General features: G+C 40.0%; 2 protein-coding genes across 2 annotated transcripts in view; both read left to right on the plus strand.

The window, feature by feature from the left end:
- The first annotated feature begins 347 nt into the window (after positions 1 to 347).
- LOC108498890 (hyaluronidase PH-20-like) lies at positions 348 to 7,412 on the plus strand. Its single transcript, XM_017818148.1, has 4 exons — positions 348 to 1,660; positions 3,131 to 3,220; positions 4,435 to 4,878; positions 6,542 to 7,412. Exons 1-4 carry the CDS (start codon positions 692 to 694, stop codon positions 6,572 to 6,574), a joined length of 1,536 nt encoding a protein of 511 aa, XP_017673637.1. The 5' UTR covers positions 348 to 691; the 3' UTR covers positions 6,575 to 7,412.
- A 5,865-nt stretch (positions 7,413 to 13,277) lies between these two features.
- LOC108498891 (ADP-ribosylation factor-like protein 8B) overlaps positions 13,278 to 24,969 on the plus strand; it is a 26,525-nt gene continuing 14,833 nt past the window's right edge. Inside the window, exons 1-2 of the mRNA XM_017818149.1 lie at positions 13,278 to 13,584; positions 17,344 to 17,424. Coding sequence (XP_017673638.1) covers positions 13,396 to 13,584; positions 17,344 to 17,424 — 270 coding nt within the window. The 5' untranslated portion in view covers positions 13,278 to 13,395. The remainder of the gene's footprint in view (positions 13,585 to 17,343; positions 17,425 to 24,969) is intronic.

The following is a 24,969-nucleotide window of genomic DNA, read 5'->3' on the forward strand; positions in this document are numbered from 1 at the left end:
GTATACATGGATTTGTTTCTAGCAAGTGTAAAACAGTCCAGGTTTCAATTTTGTGTTATCTTATATCTTTCCTTAAGCGCTCTGTAAAATTAACAAATTTAAGAGCTAGAATTTTATTTTTAAGTAGATGAGAAATACTACATATACATTACTACTGATTAAGAGAAGCCATTGTGAAACTGCTCATGTTTACAGATATCAGTAATTGGCACAATCAGGACTACTTCCAAGCACACTCACTCTGATGCGTGAGTCACTGAATACTATTCCACTGTCAGTTTTATATCTACAGTTTCATATATATACAGTTTATATGTATATGATTGTACATAGTTCTTTTCCTTCAAAAGGTAATTATATTCAAACATTACAATATATTCAAAATCACAAATGGTATTTGTTTCATGGTTAGAAACGAAATATTTATAATTTCTTACTTTATTTACATTTGCCCCCTTTTCTGCATTAGGTCTCAGAAATTGTTGAGAAGCTTCCTGCAGCCTGAAATGACAGAGAGCACTGTAAAAAGGACACCCCTATTTTATGCCTAAAGAATATTGCTTAATAGGTATTAATCTGAAGAAATATATTGTACGGTAAGGCTTTTGACAGACTACCAACCTTCTGAACACCCAGAGAGCATTTAATTTTTGTCTGATCACAAGAACCTAATGTCACTGCACATGCTACAATGGAAACTCTAAGACAAATACAAAGCTTTGGCATCTGTGTTACCCGTACGTATCCCGTAGTGTCTGGTGTGGTGTTCACTGCTCTTCTAGTTTCTTGCTGCTCATCTCTGACCATAAGAGCTCGTCCACTTGTTCGTAATTCACCTTTTGTTTCTATCTGGAATGCTCCTACAGAACTTTGTACTGAAAGGACTGGAGTGCAGGTGGACATGAATTTTTTTCCTTTCATTGGAAGCACACTGAAGACATCCATTGGGCAAAACATCACACTCTTCTATCCAGACAGGCTTGGCTACTACCCTTACAAAAATGAAGTCACAGGAGAGGCATTCAATGGAGGACTTCCTCAACTCTCACTGCTGGAGAATCATTTAAGAAAAGCCAAAGAGGACATCCAGTTCTACATTCCTTCAGATGAACAGCTTGGATTGGCTGTCATTGACTGGGAAAACTGGAGACCCGTGTGGATAAGGAACTGGGGATCAAAAGACATTTATAGACAGGAATCCATTGAACTGGTTCAGCAGAGAGACCTCAGTCTATCTGAGGCCGAAGCCAGAACTATAGCTAAAATGGAATTTGAAGCTGCAGCAAAATCATTCATGTTGGAAACTTTGAAGCTGGGCATAGAAATGAAGCCAAATCGTCTGTGGGGATATTACCTTTATCCAGACTGTTATAACTATGATTACAAACAAAACCCACATAATTATACAGGAGCCTGTTTAGATATTGAAATAGAAAGAAATAATGAGCTTAATTGGTTATGGAAGAAAAGTACAGCACTTTATCCATCTGTCTATCTAGAGACAGCTTTAAGATCCTCCAGAAATGCCCAGCTCTTTGTTCGCAACAGAGTTCAAGAAGCCATTAGAACTTCCTATGTCTCTAATTCTACTCATCCCCTTCCAGTTTTTGTATATACACGTCCAGTATTCACAGACGTCTATGAGGAATATCTCTCTGAGGTGAGTGAAGCTAGACCCTAAATATTTCAAATTTATGTGGAAAGAAATTACCAGGTGACACTTATTTAGCAAATATGCTAACTTGTATCAGAAAAAGGTGTGCAATTTTATATAAAAAATTAAATTCATCCATCAAAGAAATTTGATCAATCAGAACACTGAGGTCTATTTTCAAACCTGTCTCATTATATTTATCAAATAGTGTTTTATTCTCTGAGTTGTCCTCACATGTAACAAAATATTTCAAAGTTAGAAAGCATATTTAGTACATTAAGTCAGAGGAAAGAAATATGGGTAACCTCTTCCAAAGAGAATTATTAAAACTGGGCTGATCTAATGCCTGCATTTTAGGTTATAGGAAAAAAAATACAATAAAATGGAGTCTTTCTTTCCCTAAAAAGTGTTAAAAGCTAGTTAGAAAATTCTGTCCTTAGTTGTACTTGGGTAGCTTTCTAAATGGTATTTCAGCATCTCATGGGTTAGTTAAGGTTAGGCTCTGATTAAGATCCAATCATCTTATTGCAGTTCTGGCTATACTTTTTCCTTCACAGTTTTATAGACACTCACCCCATCAGAGATACCATCGATCTGGGGAATCTCTTCCTGGTGTTCCAGGATATGAGGAAGGGGAAGTTAGAGGCTGTGGTCCTGCTGATGGCATTGTAGCTGGTGTCGTTTCATATTCTCGATAGAACATCAGCAGGCATTCCCCCCAGGCTGTGTATACTATCAGGGAGCAAGGGGTAATGTCAGAGGCCCTGCTGGGATCCTACTTAATAATTTAATTCCTATAATCTTTACATTAATCCTTTTCTAGTGTTGTCCTCCCATAGTAAGTTGTTTTTATATTATTCTTTTCATTACCATAGTCCTCTCCCATCCAGATAGGCTTCAACATTTTGCTAGGACTGTGTTAATAGCTGACCCTAAAAGGAGAACTGAACAGAAACAAATTTCCCCAATCAATATCTGTAAAAGGCCAGAGCCATTCTCTGGAGAAGAGAGATTCTTGCTGGTGAAAGCTCTTTCTCTTGCTACTTTTCTGTTTTAGCACTTCCTGGTAACTGGAATAAAGTTTAAAAAAAAAAAAAAAGCTGTGCTTTCCACATCTTCTTCCCACAACATTACTGAAACCCATTGCTACCAACTCTGAGCAGTAAGGAGGCAATGCAGCAAAATAAACCTTAGAATGGTTGGAGGAGTGTATGTCATATGCCTAACCACTGGCTCAGTTTTACAGCCTTGTTTTTCTAACAGATGACATATATAAATTGGATATAGTTGGCAACATTTTCTGGCATCACCTGTGCAATTCAATCCCAGAATAAAATTGTGCAGTTGAGAGTAAAACATTTGCACCATGTATAATTGCTTGCTGTCTTCAAAATAGTTATTTTGGATATGCAATTTCTATATGCATTATACCTTTTGCCCTTGTGTTAGTATGATTCTTTGCACATTTTCCCTCAGGATGACCTGGTAAATACCATTGGAGAATCTGCTGCACTGGGTGTTTCTGGAATTGTGATCTGGGGTGATATGAATTTAACACAAAATAAGGTATGCCAGATCAATTATTATATGAAAATTTTAAGAAGCAATAAAGTGGAGAGGATATAAAGCATTTTGATTACTTACATCATATCTTCTACTTTTAAAATGATGATTCCATATTGCCAGTAGCTTTCTATAGTCAAAACCCAAGCACATCTGAGGCTTATGAAGATCATCATTGACTTCACAGAACAAGAATTCAATCTTTTAAAGGATCAGTGCTGTTGGCCCTGAGCAACTGGACAAACTATCATGATAACTGTAGGCAAGTTAGCACTTGTTTAATTAATGTAAGTAAAGAATTGCTATATCTTCTTTACATTCCAGTCATGAGATAAAGAAAAAATTACTTGGTTTTGCCCAGAACAATTTTTGGAAGACCCTTCTGCTTTTTGAATGCACTTGGTAATAACATTTAGAGCGCTAGGAGGAATCAGTCTGTAAAATTTCAGCCCTAGCCTGTTCTGTGTGCTGTTAAGTACTACTTCATTTAATTGTATGAAAGATCTAAGTCAGAAGAGGAAAAAACCTCTAGGTTATTTTAGGAGGGGGAAATACATAGTTTGAGAAACACTATTACAAGGATATTTCAAAAAATCTTTCTAGCTAGTTCATTCATAACCAGGCAAGTTAGATATAATGAACTAGTGAAGTCCTTTGTGTTCAAAGAACTGAAACTCTTCAGCCCTGCCACACCTCCTGTTACAGAAAGCATGGCCAAATAAACCTCCACAGCTCTGTAAGAGTCTTATTCACCAAGGCATTCCACTTTGACTTTTTTGTATGTGCCTGCCCCTGAGAAAGGATATCAGGTTGCACCTAGAACTTTTTTGCCCATTATTCCAATATTATAACATAGATGAGCAGCAAGTTTTATTACCTGAATTTTGAAATTCCTGTTAAATGAACTTTCCACAGCCCAGTCAGACTATGCATTTGTGCACTAATTGCACCTGTTTTTTTACAGCTTTCACATTAACTAGCCCTTCAGAAATGAAATATTATTGTAACATCTACAGCAACTACACAACATAAATTTGCTGTGATCCTTGAATTTTATAACAGCTTCTCAGATAAACTTGTTTCCAACAACCAGTTATAGCTATTATCAAAACCTCAGGAGAAACAATTATAAATATACACTATGGTACTGTTATTGGAATGATAGCATTTTAATGGTTTCCATACTAAACTACAGAGGTATGATGCTCTTTTCACAGAATACCTGTAGAATTCTGGACAACTACCTCAGAAAGACTTTGACCCCATACCTCATCAACGTCACAATGGCAGCCAGAATCTGTAGCCAAGTGTTATGCCAAGACTCTGGTGCTTGTGCACGGAAAAAATGGAATTCCAGTGACTATCTTCACTTGAACCCTGAGAATATTGTAATTCAAATGACAAAGGATGGGAAATACAGTCTGCAAGGGCAACCATCATTTCAGGATCTGCAAACATTGATAGAAAAATTTGATTGCCACTGTTATGCAGGGCACAGCTGTGAACCTAGAGCTGATATCAATGACATCCATTACCTCCATGCTTGCATTTCAGAAGATACTTGCATTCAGACATCCCCAAATTCCTTTTCTAACATAGAAGCCTCTGAAGAAAAGATCCTGTCTAACAGAACTGCATTTTCATTTGCCTCTGAGAGTAAGGTGACATTATCTACACATCCTGAAATAGAAGATTTCCAATCTACCTTTGGAAATAATACACTTAATATAACAACTGCAGAATATAACACTGTCATAGCTGCCAGTAGATATGATTTAGAAGCAAATGATACTCGTACTTTCAGTAGCTCTTCATCCTATAAGATAAAGATGTTTAATCTGTTTTGCTTAATTGTACTTTTGAGAACCTTAATACAAATGACCCATGAAAGTGAGAATATTCTTTTCCCTGGCTATGTTTGAAATTCTAAAGGTTTTATTTACAAAACAAACAAACAAACAATTTCCTAAAGGCTTATGGTCTTATCTGTATCAGGTAACTTTTCATAATTCATAGATGACACTTCAGCTTGAATGTATTTCTTCAGTTTAGTTCTATAAACTACTATTTGTGCCAAAGACATAGTGGTCTGTTATACTGACTATACTATATGAGAGGATAATCCAGAATACAAAACATTTTCTACAGTTTACATTTTTTACTGTTATATTTAAAAAAAAAATTGTGACAATGCTGTTTTGTGTACTTCCAGTCAAGACAGTTAAATATATAATACATAAAATAATTCATCAGGTTTGATGCTCTATGCAAGAATTAATTTCATTCCATATGAATGGAATTAGCTCTTAAAAATATTTGGTTTAACTTTAAATCTGTGGGACTTTGTAGCATAAAATTTATCTTATGTAATATTTCTCCACTTTTCATAATATCTATAGGGACACTGTGTTTTTTCTTGTAATTAAATATATTTCTAATTCTTCAAAAGGTTCTTACTTTAATGTAATTGTTGACTTCAAATATTACAGCTTCATTAGTTAAAATTTGAGCTGTAATGGTTTATCCTTTCTTCTCACGAACTCTCCCCCTTATTTCAGATGTCCCTTCCTTGGCTTCCAGTTGTTTTATCTGGCCAATGCTGACAACTCATCTGCTCTGCTTCTGCACTCCCTGCCAGCACTGGTCACCAGTCCCAGTTTCCCCATCCAGCCATCCCTAGCAATTGGATAGGGCTGTATGAGCCATTTGGACAAAAGTCTGTGAACATGGGATTTTATGCTTCATTATTTCCTGAGCATATTTTCTTTGGTGGAAACCAACTTGCTCCTCAGGAAAAGCCAGCAGTGGAGGCAGCAAGATGAGTGACTCTGAGGACCTGGGACTCCCTTTATTCACTTCCCAGTGAATAAAGTCTTGATCCAGTCTGCTGACAGAACTGAGAGTATTTGCTTAATACTATTCCATTGCCAAAAGCAGTGTGAAAGTAGCAGAGATACCTCAGAAGAAAAGTACTCCCAATATCATATCAGGAATCTGGTTATGATTTACATATAGTCAGTTTAAGCATTTAGAAGCAATTAACAGCAGTTTATTTGATAAAATAACCTTTTCAAATTATTATGTCAGGTGCTCAGTAGACAGTTTGACTTCTGATGAGTGAAGAGTGGCTGCTGGCATGGATACATTAAAAAATCTCCCTTGAGCTAGGCATGATCTGCATAAATAATTCACCCCCTTCCACAGATAGAGCCTGCCTCACTAGTGAAAATAACAATGATTTCATAGTAGCCATTTGTTTATAAAAAGTTCATTCCTTAATCCAGCAGAAAACACAAATTATATTCATTCTCTTTGAATTTTCAGGTTGTTGGTCATAACAGAGGTGCAGAAAAATAGATGAAGCCTTTAGACTTAACATGGAGAAATAGTGTTTTATGGCTTTTGAACAGCAAGTTATCAAGAGGATGTGACAATTTTCTCATCCCAGTTACGGTGATAAGTCCACGAGTCAAAGCTATTTCTGCCATTAATGTTTCAAGTGGAATCACAAATATAAATATATATATATATATGTAACAGACTGCTCAGCAGAAAAGAATCCAGCTGGTTTTGATCACCTTTGTCAAAACATGCTTTTTCACTGGAAACATGACTGGTAATATCTTAGCAAAACTTTCATGACTTATATGAAGTTTGATTTTTTTCAGAATGCCTTACCATGGCTAAGATTTTATGCTGGCACACAGAGTTCTAGTTTAAAGGCTGTGCAATTTTGTTAAATGTCTGGCAAAGCTTCCTGAGATCAGGCTTGTTTCTATCCAGAGCTCTGAAAGACACTGGATCTATAGCACTTTGTGCTAAGACCACTTGCAGGTTCGCAAAATCTACAAGTCTTGCCGTAAATATTTTCATTATCAGCCAAGTAATAGCAAGCAAAACACTTGTGATGGAGAAAGCAGGAAATCACCAGAAAAGAAAGAATGAGAAGTTAAAATCACAGAAGAGATGAAACAGAGCACCCAGGACCACCTAGTGGACACAGAGGAAGTTAACTGCAAAACCGAGAGTGAAGCTGTGGAGATAGACCAGTCTCTTCCCATTCAGCAGTTTTTATCTACCAAGTACTTAATGTTAAAAACCTTTCCCCAAGGCTCACTGTAAAGATAACAGAACACAATAACTGATATGTTAGACCTACTCATCTAATCCCATCTCTTTTTTTTTTTTTGAGAGCAGCCAGGACCAGAAAAGTAAAAGGAAGGTGAGAGGAAAGCAGACTATTGCAATAAACTGTGTCTTCCTAAGATGCATTTATAAGTATCTATCTATCTTGTGCTCTGATGCATACTTTACCAACCCCCTTTTAAACGTTCATTCAGGATTGTTTTTGTTATCTATACGTATCTGCCATTCATGCTTGAAATCTTACAAACTTCAGGAATTAGGTCTGATATGTGTTAAATTACAACATTTTCCAAATATATTATTTTGCTCTGTATTACATTTGTCTTACCTATACTCTATGATTAAGAGTCACCATGGAATCAATGAGTCTCCATGGAGTAAAAGCAGAAAAGAAGGAAAGGGGTGCTATGCCTTGCATTGCTGGTGACCATCTTATGTTCAAAGCCAAACTTGTATTCTCCCAAAGTGGACCCCCTTCCAAAAATATTTCCTTCCCTTCACTGTATTTCCTGTAATCATTAGTTAGCCTTACAATTTTAATTTCTTATGTTCTTGTATTTTTCAAAAGATTAAATACTAGAGGAACAGTTCACTTTGATTGCCATTCATTATTTCGTACTTCTGTTCTAGGCTGAACTCAGACTGGCAATACTTAAGGACAGGGAAATGCTAATGTGGGTTTGATGAAAGAGTCTAAGTGAAAGCAGTTTAACTACCTGGAATGCCCTCCTTCAATGTCTAGACATTTTGCTAAAATTTTAACTGAAATTCTGCTTTTCTGTCTGAAGAATCTGAGTCTGATTTATTGTGTTGCTTATCCTGGGACACTTAAAGATATTGGCACTTCAAAGAGAGATGGCAGTTGACACTTAGAGAAACTGAACAGGAGTGAAACATAGTCCCTGTCTTACATGTTTTTTGCTTTTCTGTATTAAAAATAGCAACATGGAGAGATATTTTGAGAGGCCAGTAAGACCACTTTGTAGACAGCATAGAATGTGACTAGCATCTCAAAGAATTCAGCAAAATTTGCTTTAATCCCTGCATCACACTAAGACACCATGTTGTATATATATCAGCAAAGAATTGTGTGGAAGATTTTAGACCTGTGCAATAGGTACTAGACAACTCCCAGACAGATTAGATTTGTACATGTACCTATCCATCACTTTTCAATACCAACAACAAGACAGCAAAGACAGTTGTATAATTTTAAAACATATTCAGTTATGGAGCACTGATGACCTTTTTAAGATGACAACTAAATTCCATCCTTCAAACATGCATACCTAAAACTTGGAAGATTTTTCACAATGTGCTTGTGTCAGCTCCTTTGCACTGGCAGACTCCCATTCTGCCAAACCAGAACAGCCTGCAAAACTAGGGTCTGAGATTTCAAGTTGGAGTAATGAGTTTCTTTCAAAAAAATAACATTGATAGAAAAAAATGTTTATTGCATGCCTTAAAAAAAAAGAAAATAATAATTACTGCTTTATTTAACAACAACTTCTTCCTTAACATTTTGTTGTTGTTCTTTCTTGGCATTTTTTTTCTCCTGTGCTACTGAAAACCATTGTATAGGTGGCTGGAAAGAGATTCAAAAAGTTTCCTAGTCTAACTTCATTCCTTACCACTGCTAAGTGATTCCCAATGTATGGCTATCCCAGATCCTTCTGTGTGTTTTTCTGAAAAGAATCCATTGAAAATTAACCCTGCCTCATGATATTTTTCATTATGATGATGGTCATGTAAACAGGCCATATTCAAGATCAATCCTAAGCTACTGTGTATACCAGACAAGGATCTGGGTTTTTATAGAACCGTTCTTTTGTGTAGCTGTTCTGAACCTTTTGCAGCTACCTTTCACTGCCAGTACTACTCAAGACTGCAAAGGCTTCCATTTATTGTCCCCTTGTTATATACAAGAAAGTAAAGGGCAAGGAGGTAAAGGGCACCTATCAATATTTGCATCCTTAAGGGAATAACTTTGGATTTCATTATGCTCACTAATGTGTTATCAGCATCATGGTATATTGATTATAGTTCCCCTTGGTCAGTAGTAATTAGATGACATTTTTCAGTGTATGCTTGTATAACCCTTAGTTTATAACTGATAAGGTATTTATTGATTAGCAATCAGACACAAACAGACAGTATGAAAATTAATGTGAATCACTACTTTATATATTCAGCCAACATTCTGGCTCTGTGCACACAATTCCAGATGGTCATGTTCAGTGGTATATACAGGTGGACACTAGACAACATGCAGTCACCTGTTTCTGCCTTTGTTTTCATATCAGGAAATATATTTATTCAACAGAACTTCAAAATCCGGCAGAAGAAATATACTATATTTTGGCAGTCTCATGGAGGACACTGCTCCCTCAGGCTAATAGCAGGTTGAGACAAGATGACAGCTTGCCTGTGTCAAGTGGTGATTTCCTGAGGCAGGGACATAACAACCACCCATTTAAAGGGAGGCTAAGGGCATCCTGCAGTCCCAAAATGATAAAATGGTTAATGGCACAACAAAGCACAAAATACCTTACTTTTTGGGCAGCCAGTAATTAAGGGTGCTGGACTAATAACAGACTTAGGCTGTCTGTAAATCCTATGCATTGTTTCAGCATGAACTGCAGAGACCAAGTCTAGGTATTCAAATCACAGTATTTTTGAGTTAAAAACCTTAATCTGACCTGCTCTACCAGCATAACAATCCTTACAGGAATCCTTTTTCACCTCTTCCCTCACTGGAGTGTGACTAGAATTTAAGGTACATACTAAAGAGCCTCTGAGGCTCCAGCCAGCAGAGGACATGGATGATGCATGCAGACACCAGTGGGTACATCACAAGGCGCTCACTGAAAAGTTCAACACAGTCTTTCTGTTCCCTTCAGCAACACAGCTGCTTGACTCTGGCCTACAAACAGAAAAGAGGACTAGTCACTCCCTAACACAGTGACTCAATGGCAGAAAAGATGCACAACTTATTCGACAGGTTTTTTTCACAAACAGTTGGTATATCAGGACAAACGTGAAAATATGAGTGAGATATTACCTCTTCTCATACTCTCCTCTCTGGAGATTTCATTCAGCTGAAGTTTTCTTCTCCTTAAGATCTGCCCAGGGAGGCTGTGGAGTTACCATCCCTGGAAGTGTTCAAGAAACGACTGGACATGGACTTAGTGCTATGGTCTAGTTGAAAAGGTCAAAGGTTGGACTTGATGATCATGGAAGTATTTTCCAACTGTAATGATTCTATGATCTTCAACTGTCACTAAAATGCATGCTTAAACTACAGAGAATGTCATCTGATCTCTGGTAGTGCTCTGAAATACAGATCTGAGTCTCAAATACTTCGTTCCTCCCCAAATGTGAAACATCTGGATATGCAGCGTGAATTCAGGTCAAGTTCTGCTAACCATGTGTTTATAGCATCACCACAATTTCACCAGAAACATAAGATACATTGTTATATAGCACAAATAAGTCTTTGCAATGGAGTAAGCTGCTTTAGCACCCCTTTAGAGACAGAGCACTGGAAGACCCAGTAAGTTTAGTGCTGCCTGGTCCCGTAACACTGCTAAACTGGTCCTGCATTGTGTAAATCTCAATAGACAAGACAGAAAAGTGAAATTCTTTATCAGTAGTAAAATGTTTCCCAGAAGGATTAAGTGACTTTTCTACAGTCACACAGGATAACGAATTGTGGCCCCAGGTCAGGCTTTTAGCGACAAGAACAAATGTCCTCTGAGCTGGTAATTTTAGCAAGGCAGCAATATTTTTACATATAATATTCTATTACCAAACTGCCTGTAAAATAAAGAATTGCCTTTCATAATCATATAGCTTTGCAAAAGATGTAACAGACTTTAGAACAATGTAACAGACCTTTGAACTGGGACAAAACCTCCAAGACTTTTTCATGTACTTTTTTGACCCCTGGATACTGTAAAAGACTTCAGTCATTGCACAATTAAATTAATATTTTAGAATTTATCTGTACATCCTCTGCCAGCCTTTTATGAGGATATGCCCAAAATGTACTTTTTGAGACTATGTTACTGTATCTGCAATATATTGCTTATTAAACTTCCATCACTATGAGCCTTAAGTACTATTGAAAAATCTAATATTTCTTGCAAAAATTCTAGAGACTGCTCAATTTTATGTGAGTTTTCACCCATGCAGTAATCAGAATCACTTCATTCCCAGAAACCACTCTCACAAACAGATGGTCTTTATTCCACACATCACCAGTGATGTATGGAGATGGTGGAAATTCTTACATTTATCAGCTTTAAGGCAGCCAGAAACATTTCACCTATTCACCCAAAATTTGGTAATTGCTTTGGCCAAAGCAAACTTTTAAAAATAAAAAGATACATAGCAGAAAAATAATTAAAAAAAGTGCCTTCTTTTGTTTGAGACTTGCCACTGAACACAAAATCAGGAGGTCAGCTGACATATTTAAGAGAAGCAATGAAAAATAATCCCATTGGGTAGCAGGGCCAGCTCCAGTGTCCAATTTCCTTTTGGAAATGCACAATTAAATTTACAAAGGCAAATAAATGAGTATCTGTAAAAAAAAAAAAACTGTTAGAATTACATTTTGACTATATCTAATACCGAGGCATGAAAAAACATGAAGTTTTTCACCTCTACAGCTAGCCCAGAACCAACTGCTCTTCAGAGCAGTCTCAAGACCTTTCAGATTTTGTGGCCTGACTGACGTAACCAGTGAGGTTTTGTCGCAAACCTCATTCTCTAAATTGCTGAATTATGTCTCTAAAATGACCACAAAAACCAATTTCAAAATGTTTTGATGCAATTTGCTATGTTTCAATAGTAGAGGTATCCACATTCAATGTGTGCCTTGTTTATACTTGTATGAATGTCAACCAATACAACCAGCACTGTAAGCTTTACAGAGCATCACATATAATTTCAGTTACAACTTCAGAGACTGGCAGATGGATCCAGGTGAAGTGTTAGCTCTGTGTTTATGGATAAAAAAAGCCTTTCCCTAACGCTGTGTGGCAATACTGTATGCTAATTGTTACTTATCCAATGCGGGCAGAAGATTCCTGGTGAAGTCGAATATCCTGTCATTGGCCACAATACAAAACTACTGTCACAAGCATCTCTTGAGGCAAGGAATCATATTAAGCATGACTCTCCAAAAATTGTCACAGGAGAACAGAAATAAAACCATGTTCAGCCCTGGACCTGAAAGCCTCTCACTACACGACGAACAATTCAACAAGAGTTTCATGGGAAGAGTGGAGGTCCTAACCCAGGGGTGTGAGAACTGCCATCGCTGGAGGTGAAGGACCTAGGAAATCGATCCTGTCAAGCAGCCCACGCCCGACAATTCTTGCAAGCCAGTGCAGCAAGCGCGGCCCTCGGCCACCCTTGCTCGATCTGGGATGCTGTACAGTCCACCCATGGCGCAGGTCTGTCCCATCCTGCCGCACTCCTCAGGGATCCGCTGCTCACCCCATGGGATCCCCGCGGTGCCCGGGGCCGCCCCGCCGCTCGCTGGGGCTCGCAGTGTCTCCGTGCGCCGCCTCAGGCCCTCAGGGCCGCTCACACTCCCCCCGCCCGCCATTCCGTGAGGGAACCGCGCCCCGCCGCTCCATCACCGCCCCCGGCCAGCGCCGGCCGCTCGCTGGGGCTCGCAGTGTCTCCGTGCGCCGCCTCAGGCCCTCAGGGCCGCTCACACTCCCCCCGCCCGCCATTCCGTAAGGGAACCGCGCCCCGCCGCTCCATCACCGCCCCCGGCCAGCGCCGGCCCCTCGCAGGGCGCTGCCGCCGCTCCCCGCCCGCCCCGGCCGGGCCGGAGCGGCCCAGACCCCTCCCCTGTCTGCGGCGAGTGGCAGCGGAAAAGGGCGGCGGCGCCGTCACGTGAGGGCCCTGCCTGGCGCTCCGCTCGCCGCGGAACCCCGCCGCTGCTGCCGCTGCTGCCGCTGCCTCCGCCGGGCCCGTCCCGAGCCCCGTCAACTCGCCTCGCCTCGCCTGGCGCTCCCATGCCCAGCAGCGAGGCGGTGCCGCTAGGGCTGGGCGCCTGCCGCAGGTCGGGGGCGCTGGGCGGCATGCTGTCGCTGGTGGCGCGGCTGCTGGAGTGGCTGCGCTCGCTGTTCTGGAAGGAGGAGATGGAGCTCACCCTGGTGGGGCTGCAGTACTCGGGCAAGACCACGCTGCTCACCGTGCTGGCGGTACGCGGTCCCCGGCCCGGGGCAGGGCAGGGGCAGGGCAGGGCGGTGCGGGGCCCGCCGGAGGGGCGGCCGGCGCGGGAGCGATGCGGGCGTGGCCGCCCGGCAGAGCTGGAGGGGCCTCTCGCCCGGGGCCGCCGCTCCGCGCCCATTCTCCGGCAACAAGTGCGGGCTGTGCCGCCGCTTGTCATGGGGTACCGCGGCGATGCGGTGGGATGCCGTGGGAGGGGGGCGGGCGGCGGCATGGGGCAGCTCTTGCGTCGTTTGCAACCTCGAGAATTTCACAGCAGGCTCAGGTGGGTGTGGAAGTGTTTTCAGAGAGAGAAAGAAGATATCTCCTATGTATGACCGCAAAGCATGCCTATCTCGGAGCAGATTCATGGGCATGGGCTCTTGCCGTGATCCAGAGTTGGCTTTTCGTGGCCAGTGTATCCCTAAATAAAACATTTTGTGTCCCCCAAGGCCACAACTTGCCTGCCACTGAATTTTCTCCTCCCATCAGTTGCATCAATATTAATGCCTCCCACAATTCCTCCAAAGCTCTTTTCCAGCATTCAAGCCTGATTCCAGCATTCCCTGTGGTGATGGCCTTGCAGCCTCTAATACCAACACCTACCATGATATTTTCCATTTTGTCACCGTGCTGAAATACGTTCTTCATCTTGGTATGCTGTGCCCTCCAACCTGCATTTGGGTCCATCCCAAAGATTTCCATCGGAAGATGAAAGCAAATATGTATATGTTACATGTGCTTACTGCTAATCATGAAGCTTAGTGCATACCCTTTTCTGCAAGGTGATCTCTCCTGTGAGGTGGATCGCATCTTCACGTGCCATGAGATAAAAGTTCCCAGATGTTCTTCAGTCCTTATCTTGAAAAGCTACTAGATCATGAAACAAAAGCAGACCAGGAGGTGTATGGCCTAAAGTCAAAGAGGTTGAGACAATGAAAACATGAGTATATGGTATTCGTTACTTGCTTTTGTATATGATTATAGATTAAGGGAAAAATAGGAGTTTATGCATTAGCATGAGGGAAGAAGCGGAGAGAGCAGGAGGAAAAGCAATGCGGTAGTGCAAGTGCTCAATGAAAATATGTTTTGGGTGACATCAGCAATCAGTGAACAGAATATACCTGTAGCTGGCATTTTAGTTGGTTTGTTAGGCACTTGGGTGGTCGTAGTACCACAGGCCTCAGTGCTTCTCATGCCCACTGGAAGTGTGCATCTCCCAAAGCTGGGCCTTGCTGAGGAAAGGGGAAAAGGCATGAGGGATAACATTGCTTCTTGGATTGTTTTCTTGAACAGAGCGAAGAAGAATAGAGCAGTTCAGAAGTGTGTGCTGTCAGAGTTTATGCATGTTCATCCACTCCCTTGTACTATACCATCTGTGGAATGGTGTCGTAGGTGTTTGTCTCTCATGCTAATACCTTGAACACCAGAGCACTCCTGTTACTGCAGGTCTGATTTTCCCAGCAGATGTATTTGCTTAAGAATATTCTACAAGGCATTCATGTTTTCTGACTTGGGGAGGGCCACAGATTGCAGGTTTTGAATCTTTCAGTCTGGAGATGACATGCCATGATAATGACCAAAGAAAAGTGGTTGGAGAATTTGGAAAAAATTATTCAGGATAAGGCAATGGATGATAGCTTACTCTTGAGTACTGTTGATACAGGAATGGTAAATAGGTTGGAAACTCTATGTGTGTTTGTGTATATGTGACTAGAATATGACAAGATGAAAATAACTATTGTGAAATAGTGGCTACTTAAAATGCAAGCTGCAGTGAATCAAGAAAAAAATTTATAGGAAATGACTACTTTTTTCCACTTTGCAGTAGCATTCAAAGATCCTATCATGCTAACACTGAATAAACACTCTTTGAGACAGTCTCTCCCCTCAAGAGTTTGAGCCATATTTAGTCCTCTGTTACAAGTGAAAACCTTGGATAATGTCACTGCCTTTTACTGTGGACATGCACTGATGTGATGGAGTAGAATGTGGCCCATGGTTGTTGATATGGTAGGGGGTAATGACTGTGCTCATTATCAGTTCAATATTCAGCAACTTTTAGAGGACATCACAAACTTTTTAGCATCAGTTGTTTTTCATCTGCATCAGGATGTAATCTGTTTTTTACTGAGATATGACAATAAACTTTTTTGCACATTTTATATATTCACAAAAATAGGTAATTTGTCATGTAAAACCTCCTTAGCAAGCAAAATGGAACAGATTTTTTTACTTTATGGTGCTTACAGCACTCAAACACTGTAATGAGAGCTGTTAGACTAATGTGGGCAAAAGCTTCAACCTATTACTTTCTTTTCTTCATTGTGTGGGAAAATAAAGAACTGAAATATAATACTTTCTTTGTAGCTGGTTCCATTCAATCAGAATGGGAAATTTTTACAGGAAAAGTCTGAAGTCCAGTGAACGGGTTGCTAATTCTTTACATTCTATCCTCAACACCAGAGCAGTTATGATGGTTTGGGGTTTTTATTTATTTATTTTTACCTTCAACTTTAACATATTACATATGATGTATAATTTGCTGACAAAAGCAGAATCCTGACTTTCTGTGAGTTTGTTTAAACAATAGCCTTCTGAGTCAGCTGTCTGATTTTCCTGTCCTTGAGTAATGATTCTACATTTTCAGGGTGTATGTGTTCACACGTGTTTATATGTCAGTCCTCTGCAAATAAATGTACTTCATAGGCTGCATCCCTCCTTGCCCATATACACATATTTTCTTCCAGAAAAAAACCTTAGGGCACATGGAATGAAGAGGTGAATATGGACAGATAGATGCAGAAGGGCAGTGGCAAGTCGAGAAGGTCCTGCCTTCCTTGCTGGATGACTCAAAAACCAGGACAGCTGCATAGGTTGCAGAGAGTGCCTGGGCCTCTATGTAGATGTACCTTAAGTAACTAACTGCATATCTTATTGTACCATGCTTGGGAGACACAATAACGTGTTAATGATAGATTTTCAAGCGAAGAATGAATAATGAGTTATCTGCTTAGATTTGAGTTTGTCTTTCTCCTCAAAAGCTGTCTTCTGTAATGGGTGGAAGTCTGTAAGATTCCTGTTGGCATGATGGCAAGTCTCTCTGTTGTGAAGATATTTCTCTGTACTGGGGAAGGAGGCAGCACTTTGGTTTTATGGTTGGGGGTTTATGATGTGCTGAGTTAGTATGTTGTATTCTTCTGTCTTAATGTCATTCTCAGCTTTTATGGGGGGACTCCTCTCACCTACTCAGGAAGAAAGGATTACATAGTACTCTGTATAAGTAATCCTTTGCTATTTTTTATCTTTGAAGTTAAACCATTGGTAACAGTAGTGAGAAACTACAGGAAAATATCTTGGTATAGTAATTCCTATAATGTTTTATCATATTGTGGGTTGAACTAGATGACCTTTTACAGTTTCTTTCAACTCAAGGCATCCTATAATTCTGTATTTTGGCCATGCTCTTTCTGGTTTGCTGAAAGATCAGATGAAGAATTATCTGAAGTCTCGTGGTTTGTGGGGTGATCTTTGTTGCTGAAGAGAATAAAAGATCATTTAAAGGAGATGAAATGAGCAGTCTTCCTTGGCGTGACAATGCAGTAATTGTCAGTGCTGGCCAGTGGTCTTGCTGAAAATTAGTGTGATATTTTACAGTGTTGTAAAATAAAAATTTTTAGATTGCAAATGTGAACTTTTCTTGCTTGTATCAACTGTTTTATAATAAATATAATTTTGGTTTTGTATTCTAGTCGGGGCAGTTCACAGAAGATATGATTCCTACAGTAGGCTTCAATATGAGAAAAATAACAAAAGGAAATGTTACCATAAAGGTAGGTTTGCATGTTCGAATTAATACAGAGTGAATAAATAATGGAGTAATTTCAACTGGAAATATGAAAGCATAGCACATTTCATTTAAGATTATGGGATCATTTCTCCGTTTTTGTAGCTCCAGAGTAACTTCTTTTAAAGCAAATGGTCATGTATTTTTCTGTTACGTTAATCTGTTTTATTTCATTATATTCCATGCCAGGCAGAAGCTTTGTTGCACTCTTTTGGGCTAGAAAGGTCATACAATTTTGAGATACTAAGGTAGTTGAGTTGACTTCTGAGGGGGAATCTCTGCTCTCTGTCTCTCTCTCCCTCTCTCTCCCCTCCCTCACAACTCTAAGTGAAATCTGAAGCAACTTGACTCCTAACGTTCGTATCTCAGCGGAGAGTGCGGTTTAGCTCACAAGGTAGCTATGCTGAAATAGAACATCTGGTGTAAGTCAGTTGTCAGGGAACCATCTCTTAGGGCTATAGAGAAATAGAGATGATGCCACTTTGGTTGAGATACATGCCATGGGCATCAAAGTAGAGATAAGTCACTCCAGTAGCATTAAGGCACTGTGTTGTTTCATTATGAAGGGAACCTGATTGATTAGTCTCAATCAAATTCACAACTTCCAGCTAAAATTAGGTCAAGGAAATATAGAATTTTGTCTTTACCTTGACTTTTCCCTCCTTTTCCAACATGTTTTTTCTTTTCTCCCTCAGTTCTATAGATACTCTTCCTCTTGTTTGGTATGAGTCCTAAACCTGTGAGGATTTTCTGAAATTACCTGTAATGTGAATATGAGCAGTAGTTCACTGTCTACCCATTCTCTCTAAGCAGAGAGCAGCTAAAGGGTGGCAAAAGGTGATAACTGATTTCTGTTGATTGGAGGATGTTAAAGCTGAACTAAAAAACCCTAAACCAAAATTGATGATAGAAGTATTGTGACTACCTGTCTGTTTCTGGTCTTAGTATCTTGCTATACTTTTTCAAGATTTCACATGATTTTAGGACCTTCAGCTGTACATTTCACTTGTGTATCTCCTTCTGTGTTACAAACTTGCAGAATAATCAACAGGTTCCTCTCTACAGCTGCCTGTATGTTATAGTGCCTAATAAGGTAGTCTTTCAAAATCTATTGAAGTGGAAAGTCTGATGTCACCCAACTACTTTCTCTCATCACCCCAGCCCTCCTTCCCATAGACCCTCTTGAAATTCATGTCATGTTTGGCTGAAATAAGAACTCTTGATTTGGTCTGCAGTAGAGCAGTATTCATACTGTACAATAAGAAGGTGTACTGATCAGCAGTGAGCTGTTTCCTCTTCTTTCCTTGCTGTGAAGTTTCCATCTAACTCTCCTCATGCCCATTAGCTTCTTGTCATCAAACATGTTTCCCTCTTCCACCGCCTGGTTTCCTTGTGTCGCATCTGCTTCCATATGGACACGAACGCCAAACTACCTGCTCCTGTCCCTTAAAGAGGAAGCAACAATTGTCATTGCTTGATTCAGGAGTGAGTTTGTCAGAGGAGGACAAAAAAGAAATTCCAGCTCTGGATCCTTCTTGTTGAATGTGTCTCAACAACCATCCATGTGTTGTTGAGGAAAGAGCTGAACTCTCCTATGGAAAGAACATACTTCAGCCTAACAGTATTGTGGTGCATTTCTGTTTGTCTTCTCCACAAAGAGTGCCTTTTTAATCAAAAACCAGAACTTGAACTTTTTTCATTTGGCGACCAAATTCTGCTTTCCAAACAAAGCCTTTCTTGAAAGGGAAGTAAAACCAGGACCTCTTAAAAAAAAAAAAAATCACAAACTAGCCTTTTAATACACATGCCCATGATAGGACTTCTGAACCTCAGTATGATATTTTTCATGCTAGAGACAAACTAGACTTATCTTCTGGGAAACCTAAGAGAGAATCGGACCAGCCTAGTAAGGTGGCAGAGATTAAAGGTCATCTTTTACAAGCATCTTAAGTAAATCATAATGTGTGGTTTTACCTTCCACTTTAGGCCTGGCCCTGCACCCTTGCACCCCTTTTTCATCAGCATTAATGATCACATGGCAAAGCAGTAGTCAGATCAGATAACTGGTCTAGGTGAAAGCAGCCTCTATAAAACTGCCACCCAGCCAAACCAAACACACATCCATGCTGGCTTCTCCTCAGTCAGATTGCCTAAGAAGTGTCCTCCTTAAACAGCTATGTGATTGCTGCTGCCACCACAGTGTGGGAAAGTAGGATACAGACACAGGCAAAATGGTGCATTTCGGGGGCAGCCTGGACAGATTGACTTAGCTGTAAAACACCATATTTAGAGCACAAAATCTGAACTGGGAGAAAGCAGTCTCTCTATTTGGTGAGAAAAACAAAGTTTTCCTTCATCCTTCCACACTGGTAGCTGCAAACTTGAGTACAACTACCACCACCTGTTTCCAGAGGACTGCCAGAGTTACGTGTTTGGTACCCACACACAGACTGCTCTTGGATTCAGATAGATCAGGGATAATATTTAAAAAAAAAGTTTAATGCTATGTTGTTAGGATTTATAACTTTGGCTAGTGTTAAGTTTTCTAGTCCTCATGATGAATTCATGATTCATATTACTTATGAAAGAGAATTTATGGAGGATTGTCGTGGTCACTGATACCGGAACAGTCTGATTGATGTGCTAATTGTATAGATTTTCTTCCCCAATATTATCATGTACACTAGCTATGACAGCAAATCGAATAATGTATTAACAATGGAAACATCAGAAATACCACCTTAAAAGTGCAAATGTATGCCGTGGCCATCCCATGCTCTTATATGTCAATGGCAGATGTGCAGGAGACCAGGACCAGTAACGAAATTGTGATTAGCATTGTGATACAAAGTAACAAATGCAGACTCGCAAGCAAAAGCTGTTTGTTTGAGCTTAAATAGTCAAACTGTCTTAAGTTTTCACTTACTCAGAGGTATTTTTTTCTTACTGTTTTTTCAGGCACGCAGGTGTTACTGTCCATCTGCCTGAGCCTTCCACTTTCTTTCAGAAGGGTACATTTATACCAGAGCACTACCTTCCACCTGAGCTTTAGCAATGCTTCTTAAGTCATCCAGGAGAGAATTCTGTTTTGAATATTCCTAAATGTCAGTTTCATACCCTTTTTATCTCAGCTACCTTGGTTTACCACTGATCAAAGAAGTCCATGGATGCCACAGTCACTAAAAAAGTTAGTGAATTCAACCATAGTTCATAAATAAATCACAGGAATAGGAATTTCCTTTCAGTTCTTTTTTTTTCTGTCTTTTGCCTAAAAACAGTGAGGCCATGATTTATATACAGAAATCATAAGAATAGTTTGAGTGCTTTACCGATGCTGCTGCAGAATTGTCAGATATGTAAGAAAATTAAGAAGTTGTTGGTCATTATTAAACTAGACAAAAGTCCTTTATAAGTAGGCAGAGTCTTCAAAATAAATTATTTTTTGAGCCACGATTAGCTCAAGAATGAAATGACTAATGGTTTGTACTGGAAATTTCTACACAAAGGATATTAGAAGATTAAGTTTGTGCAGGGAGGGGAGGGTGTGAGTTTCTGTGGAACTTGTTTTATACCTTGATCTCAAAAGTAATTTTATATATAGTTGTTATAATACAATTTTAAAAATAAGGAGATAATGCTAACATTATTAATGTGTTTGTTGGTTTCAAGAACGATAATTGGTTTGGAAGCCAGTCTGCACACAAAAATATCTTAACAAGTTCTCTCGGTCTCTCTTCTACAACACTATACAGTGAAAGTAAGAGGTGGAGGGGAATATGGCTCTTATGTATAGATGCATGTTTCCTTAAAAGCCTGTCAAGATGAAGTACTTGTATGTTACTATTCCTGTATCTGGGTTAAAATATTGCAGCCTAATTGCTAGATAAAATTTCCAAAATTATTTTACTGTGAGAAGAATGACATCATTTGCTGATAAGTTGATGTCTGAGGAATGGTGAGGGGGTGCTTTTTGTTAAAATCCTCTTATGAGCTATTTGGAGCCCAGTAACAAGGATTCAAAGTGAAATTTCCTTTATCCTTTTTATCTCAACAAAACAGGTTACCTTTCTCATAGAAATATTACAATATCCAAATGTCAGCTATTGAAATTCCTGGATAAAGTGTTATTTTACTAAACCTGTGAAGTTCTTTAGACATGAAAGGAATGATCTCAATGCTAAGCAGAGATTCAACATTGTGTCTGACCTTTTTCAAATGTTTCAGGGGACACTGCAAAACATAATCAATTAAATTTACTATAAAAGTGAGGCTGAGAAACCATCTGGGTCAAAAAGTCATCAAATGAAAAATTGGCATTCCAGAAGTGAAAGATTGATCACCTTAGGCAAAGTAAGTTGCAACACCAGCAAGTAGGTGATCGTAATGCTTTATCTGTTTTTTCTTGTGTTTTGGGGTAGGCCACTAACAAGGAAGTACTGTGCTAGTGCAGTGTCACTGCCTGGTTTTTCTACTACAGTTCCATCTGCAGATTCCATACAATTCCAGAATGTAGTCTGATTTTGGCAGTCGTTTCGAGAAGCCAGTAGATTTATTCTCATTTTTAGTCTGTGGTCTTAGTGTGTAAAAGTATGGTCACTGGCATGCCTCTGTGTATGAGAATTTGTCTGAAGCATGCTAAAAGAAAAACACTGATGTATAAAAGCTGAAATGTTTCGTAGGAAGATGTCGGTGTCATGTGCTCTTAATTGAAGCTGAGCATGATCAGAAATGTAAAGCTGTCAGCTTTAACCATGAATTGTCAAATTCTTGGCTTGTCAATATATTTAGTAACCTATCACCTGTTATTTCCAAAACAAAGAGGCAAAAAGGAAAGATTTTACCACACAATATTTGAAATCTAAGCAGGAAGCTTTATGGGTTTTGAGGTTGTGGTAGAGGTATTAGAATACAGGATGATTTCTAGCATCAAAATATCTAATGTACTATAACTTAGGAATCTATTAGAACTATTTTGATGAAGTCCATTACAAAACTGATGGCTATCTTTTTTTTTCCCAACAAAAAACTCTAACTGAATTACTTTGAGATTTTAATTCCAAACAAGTTTTGTTTGCTGAGTAATTTGACTTTGATGGATTTTCTGTATTTTTGGATTTTCTCAGTATTAGTAGTCCTTTTACTTTGGTGAGATTTACCGTTCAACAAGGTAGACAGCAATTAAAAAAACTTATTTTAACAAACCATGCTTCCAGGGCCTCAGAAGATGTGCATCATGTTTTAAGTGATTGTGAAACTCCAACTAACCGACTTTAGTGATGGTCTTAGACTAGGTTTAAAAAGGAAATAGAGCACGATAAGGTATGCATACGCACAGATAATGCCGCAGCTTCATTTTCCTTGCTCTTGCACTTGTTTTTCTTAAAATTGCACTGCCAGGCAGATTCTGCACAGCCCGGTTTTTGTGGTACCGAGGAAGTGGAGGGTAGATGCTCAGGGGACCGAGCTGCCGGGGCTGGATGGTCACCCCGGCTGTCACCACTAGGTGCCAGCGTCCCTCCACTGCATTCAGTGCGGGCCCGGCTGCAGGAGGGCGATGCCGGGCTTCTTGCCACTTGCTGTTTGCTCTGGTGTGGCAGAGGGGAGGGGAAGGATACTGGCTCTGTGCGTTCCTCCTCTCGCTTTCTTCATTGCAGCACTCCTCCTCTGGACAGTGGCGTTTTCAGGTCTCCACACATCCTCATACAAACAGAATCTTCCTGCTTTGTAATGCTTCATCTCACTATTCAGGCTGTCTTACCTGTCATGCCATCATCTTGCATGTCATGCAGTAATACAAGCCTCTGTGTGTACTCCCTGTATAGCTCAGCAGTGTTGCAGCACGTACTGGCTCTGTATGGCTTGGGTCACTCTGAAAAGGCCATGCCATATCTGGGCTGATTTCAAATCAAAGTGGCTATTTCTATAAAGAGGAGTTTTTGCTGAATGTCCCAGTGATTATCATAGTTGTGTGTAAGAAGAACTTTATTGGTGGCTTCAAAAAGGACTGTGATCCACAGCAGGAAGTCCAGTTACTAGTGATAAATCCCAGGGATTGTTTAGTTCATTAATGACCTGGATGATGGGACAGGGTGCACCCTCAACAAGTTTGCTAGTAATACAAAACTAGGAGGAGTGCCTGGTACAGCAGAGTGTTGTGCTGCCATCCAGAGGGACCTCAACAGGCTAGAGAAATGGACTGATGGGACCCTTATGAAGGTAAAAAGATGGAAAGTACAAGGTCCTGCGGCTGAAAAGGATCAACCCCAGGCACCACTACAGTCTGGCTGGCTGGGAACCAGCTTTGCAGAAAGGGACTTGGGGGTGCTCATGGACACCAAGTTGGTCATTGGCAAGCAGTGTATCTTTGCAGCAGAGAGATGAGACCAATAACATCCTGGGGTGCATTAGGAAGAGCTCTGACAGCAGGTCAAGGGAGGTGGTCTCTCCCTTTTATTCAGCACTGGTAAGGCCATACCTGACATGCTATCCAGTTTTGGGCTTCCCAGTAGAAAAGAGATGTGGAGCTACTGGAGAGAGTCCAGCAAAGAGCCATGAACTGGAGCATCTCTCATATGAGGAGATGCTGAGATATCTGAGACTGTTTAGCCTAGAGAAGAGAAGGCTCAGGGAGATCTCATCAGTGTAGCCAGAAGATGTAGCCAAACTTTTTTTGTGGTGTCTAGTGGGCATAGACTGAAATATGAGAAGTTCCATTTAAACCACAAGAAGAAGCGTTCTCAGTGTGAAGAGGATTGAACATTGAAACCAGGCAGGTTCTGGAGACTCCATCCTTGGAGGAGTCTGCTCTAGGTGACCTTGCTTTGACCAGGAAAAGTTGGATTTTGCAATCTTATAGATTATGCCTCAGTGGTTCTGTGAGGAGGAGTTAAATGAGGGTTAGAGAGTGGCTCAAAAGAATAAATATGGAGCGTACTTGGAATTACTCAAGGATCAACTAAGAAGGAAAAGTATGAAAGTAATTTCCCCTCTGATAGTTTGAGAAAAGCCTTGGAGACTGTATCTGTGCTGGGAGTTGTGTGCTGCAGAGTGTAAGACAGGATGACACATTGTATAGGAACCTCTACAGTGGTCCAGACGCTTGTGGTCAGAAGGCAGTGTCATCAGGCAGAACAGGCAATGTTGAACGTTTCACCAGTCATTGAGAATAACTGTTAGGACTCCTAAAAACGAGAACTGAGAGTTGATCTCAAGGGTGAATCAGATATTTATCAAATATCTTAGGTAATTGCCTCTTAAAATTTGTTCTTCCGTGAAGAAGGTTCTATAACATCCCTTGTTTTGCACAATGTTCTTTCATTCGTGTTAGAAAGCTCTTGTCCTAGTATCTGACATGAGTTGCTGTCATCACAAGCTGAGCTGCTTCTTTCTTCTCTTATAAACCTAGCAGCCATTTCCTGGGAAACATTATGGTTGTGCTCCCCCCCCCCCCCCCGGGAGATTTGTGTTAAAACTCCCCCCCCTTCTTTTTTTATTTTAGGACAGTTTTGGTTTTTTTTTTTTTTTTTTTTTT

The sequence above is a fragment of the Lepidothrix coronata genome, unplaced genomic scaffold (assembly GCF_001604755.1).
Source record: "Lepidothrix coronata isolate B3197 unplaced genomic scaffold, Lepidothrix_coronata-1.0 Scaffold66, whole genome shotgun sequence".
In the NCBI taxonomy this organism is placed as follows: domain Eukaryota; kingdom Metazoa; phylum Chordata; class Aves; order Passeriformes; family Pipridae; genus Lepidothrix; species Lepidothrix coronata.

Excerpts from the sequence above, each read along its gene's own strand:
- LOC108498890 (XM_017818148.1), top strand. The coding sequence starts at position 692 with ATGGAAACTCTAAGACAAATACAAAGCTTTGGCATCTGTGTTACCCGT. Across the intron at positions 3,221-4,434 it reads TGAATTTAACACAAAATAAG|AATACCTGTAGAATTCTGGA; the intron begins GTATGCCAGATC and ends CTCTTTTCACAG. Across the intron at positions 4,879-6,541 it reads CATTTGCCTCTGAGAGTAAG|GTTGTTGGTCATAACAGAGG; the intron begins GTGACATTATCT and ends TTGAATTTTCAG.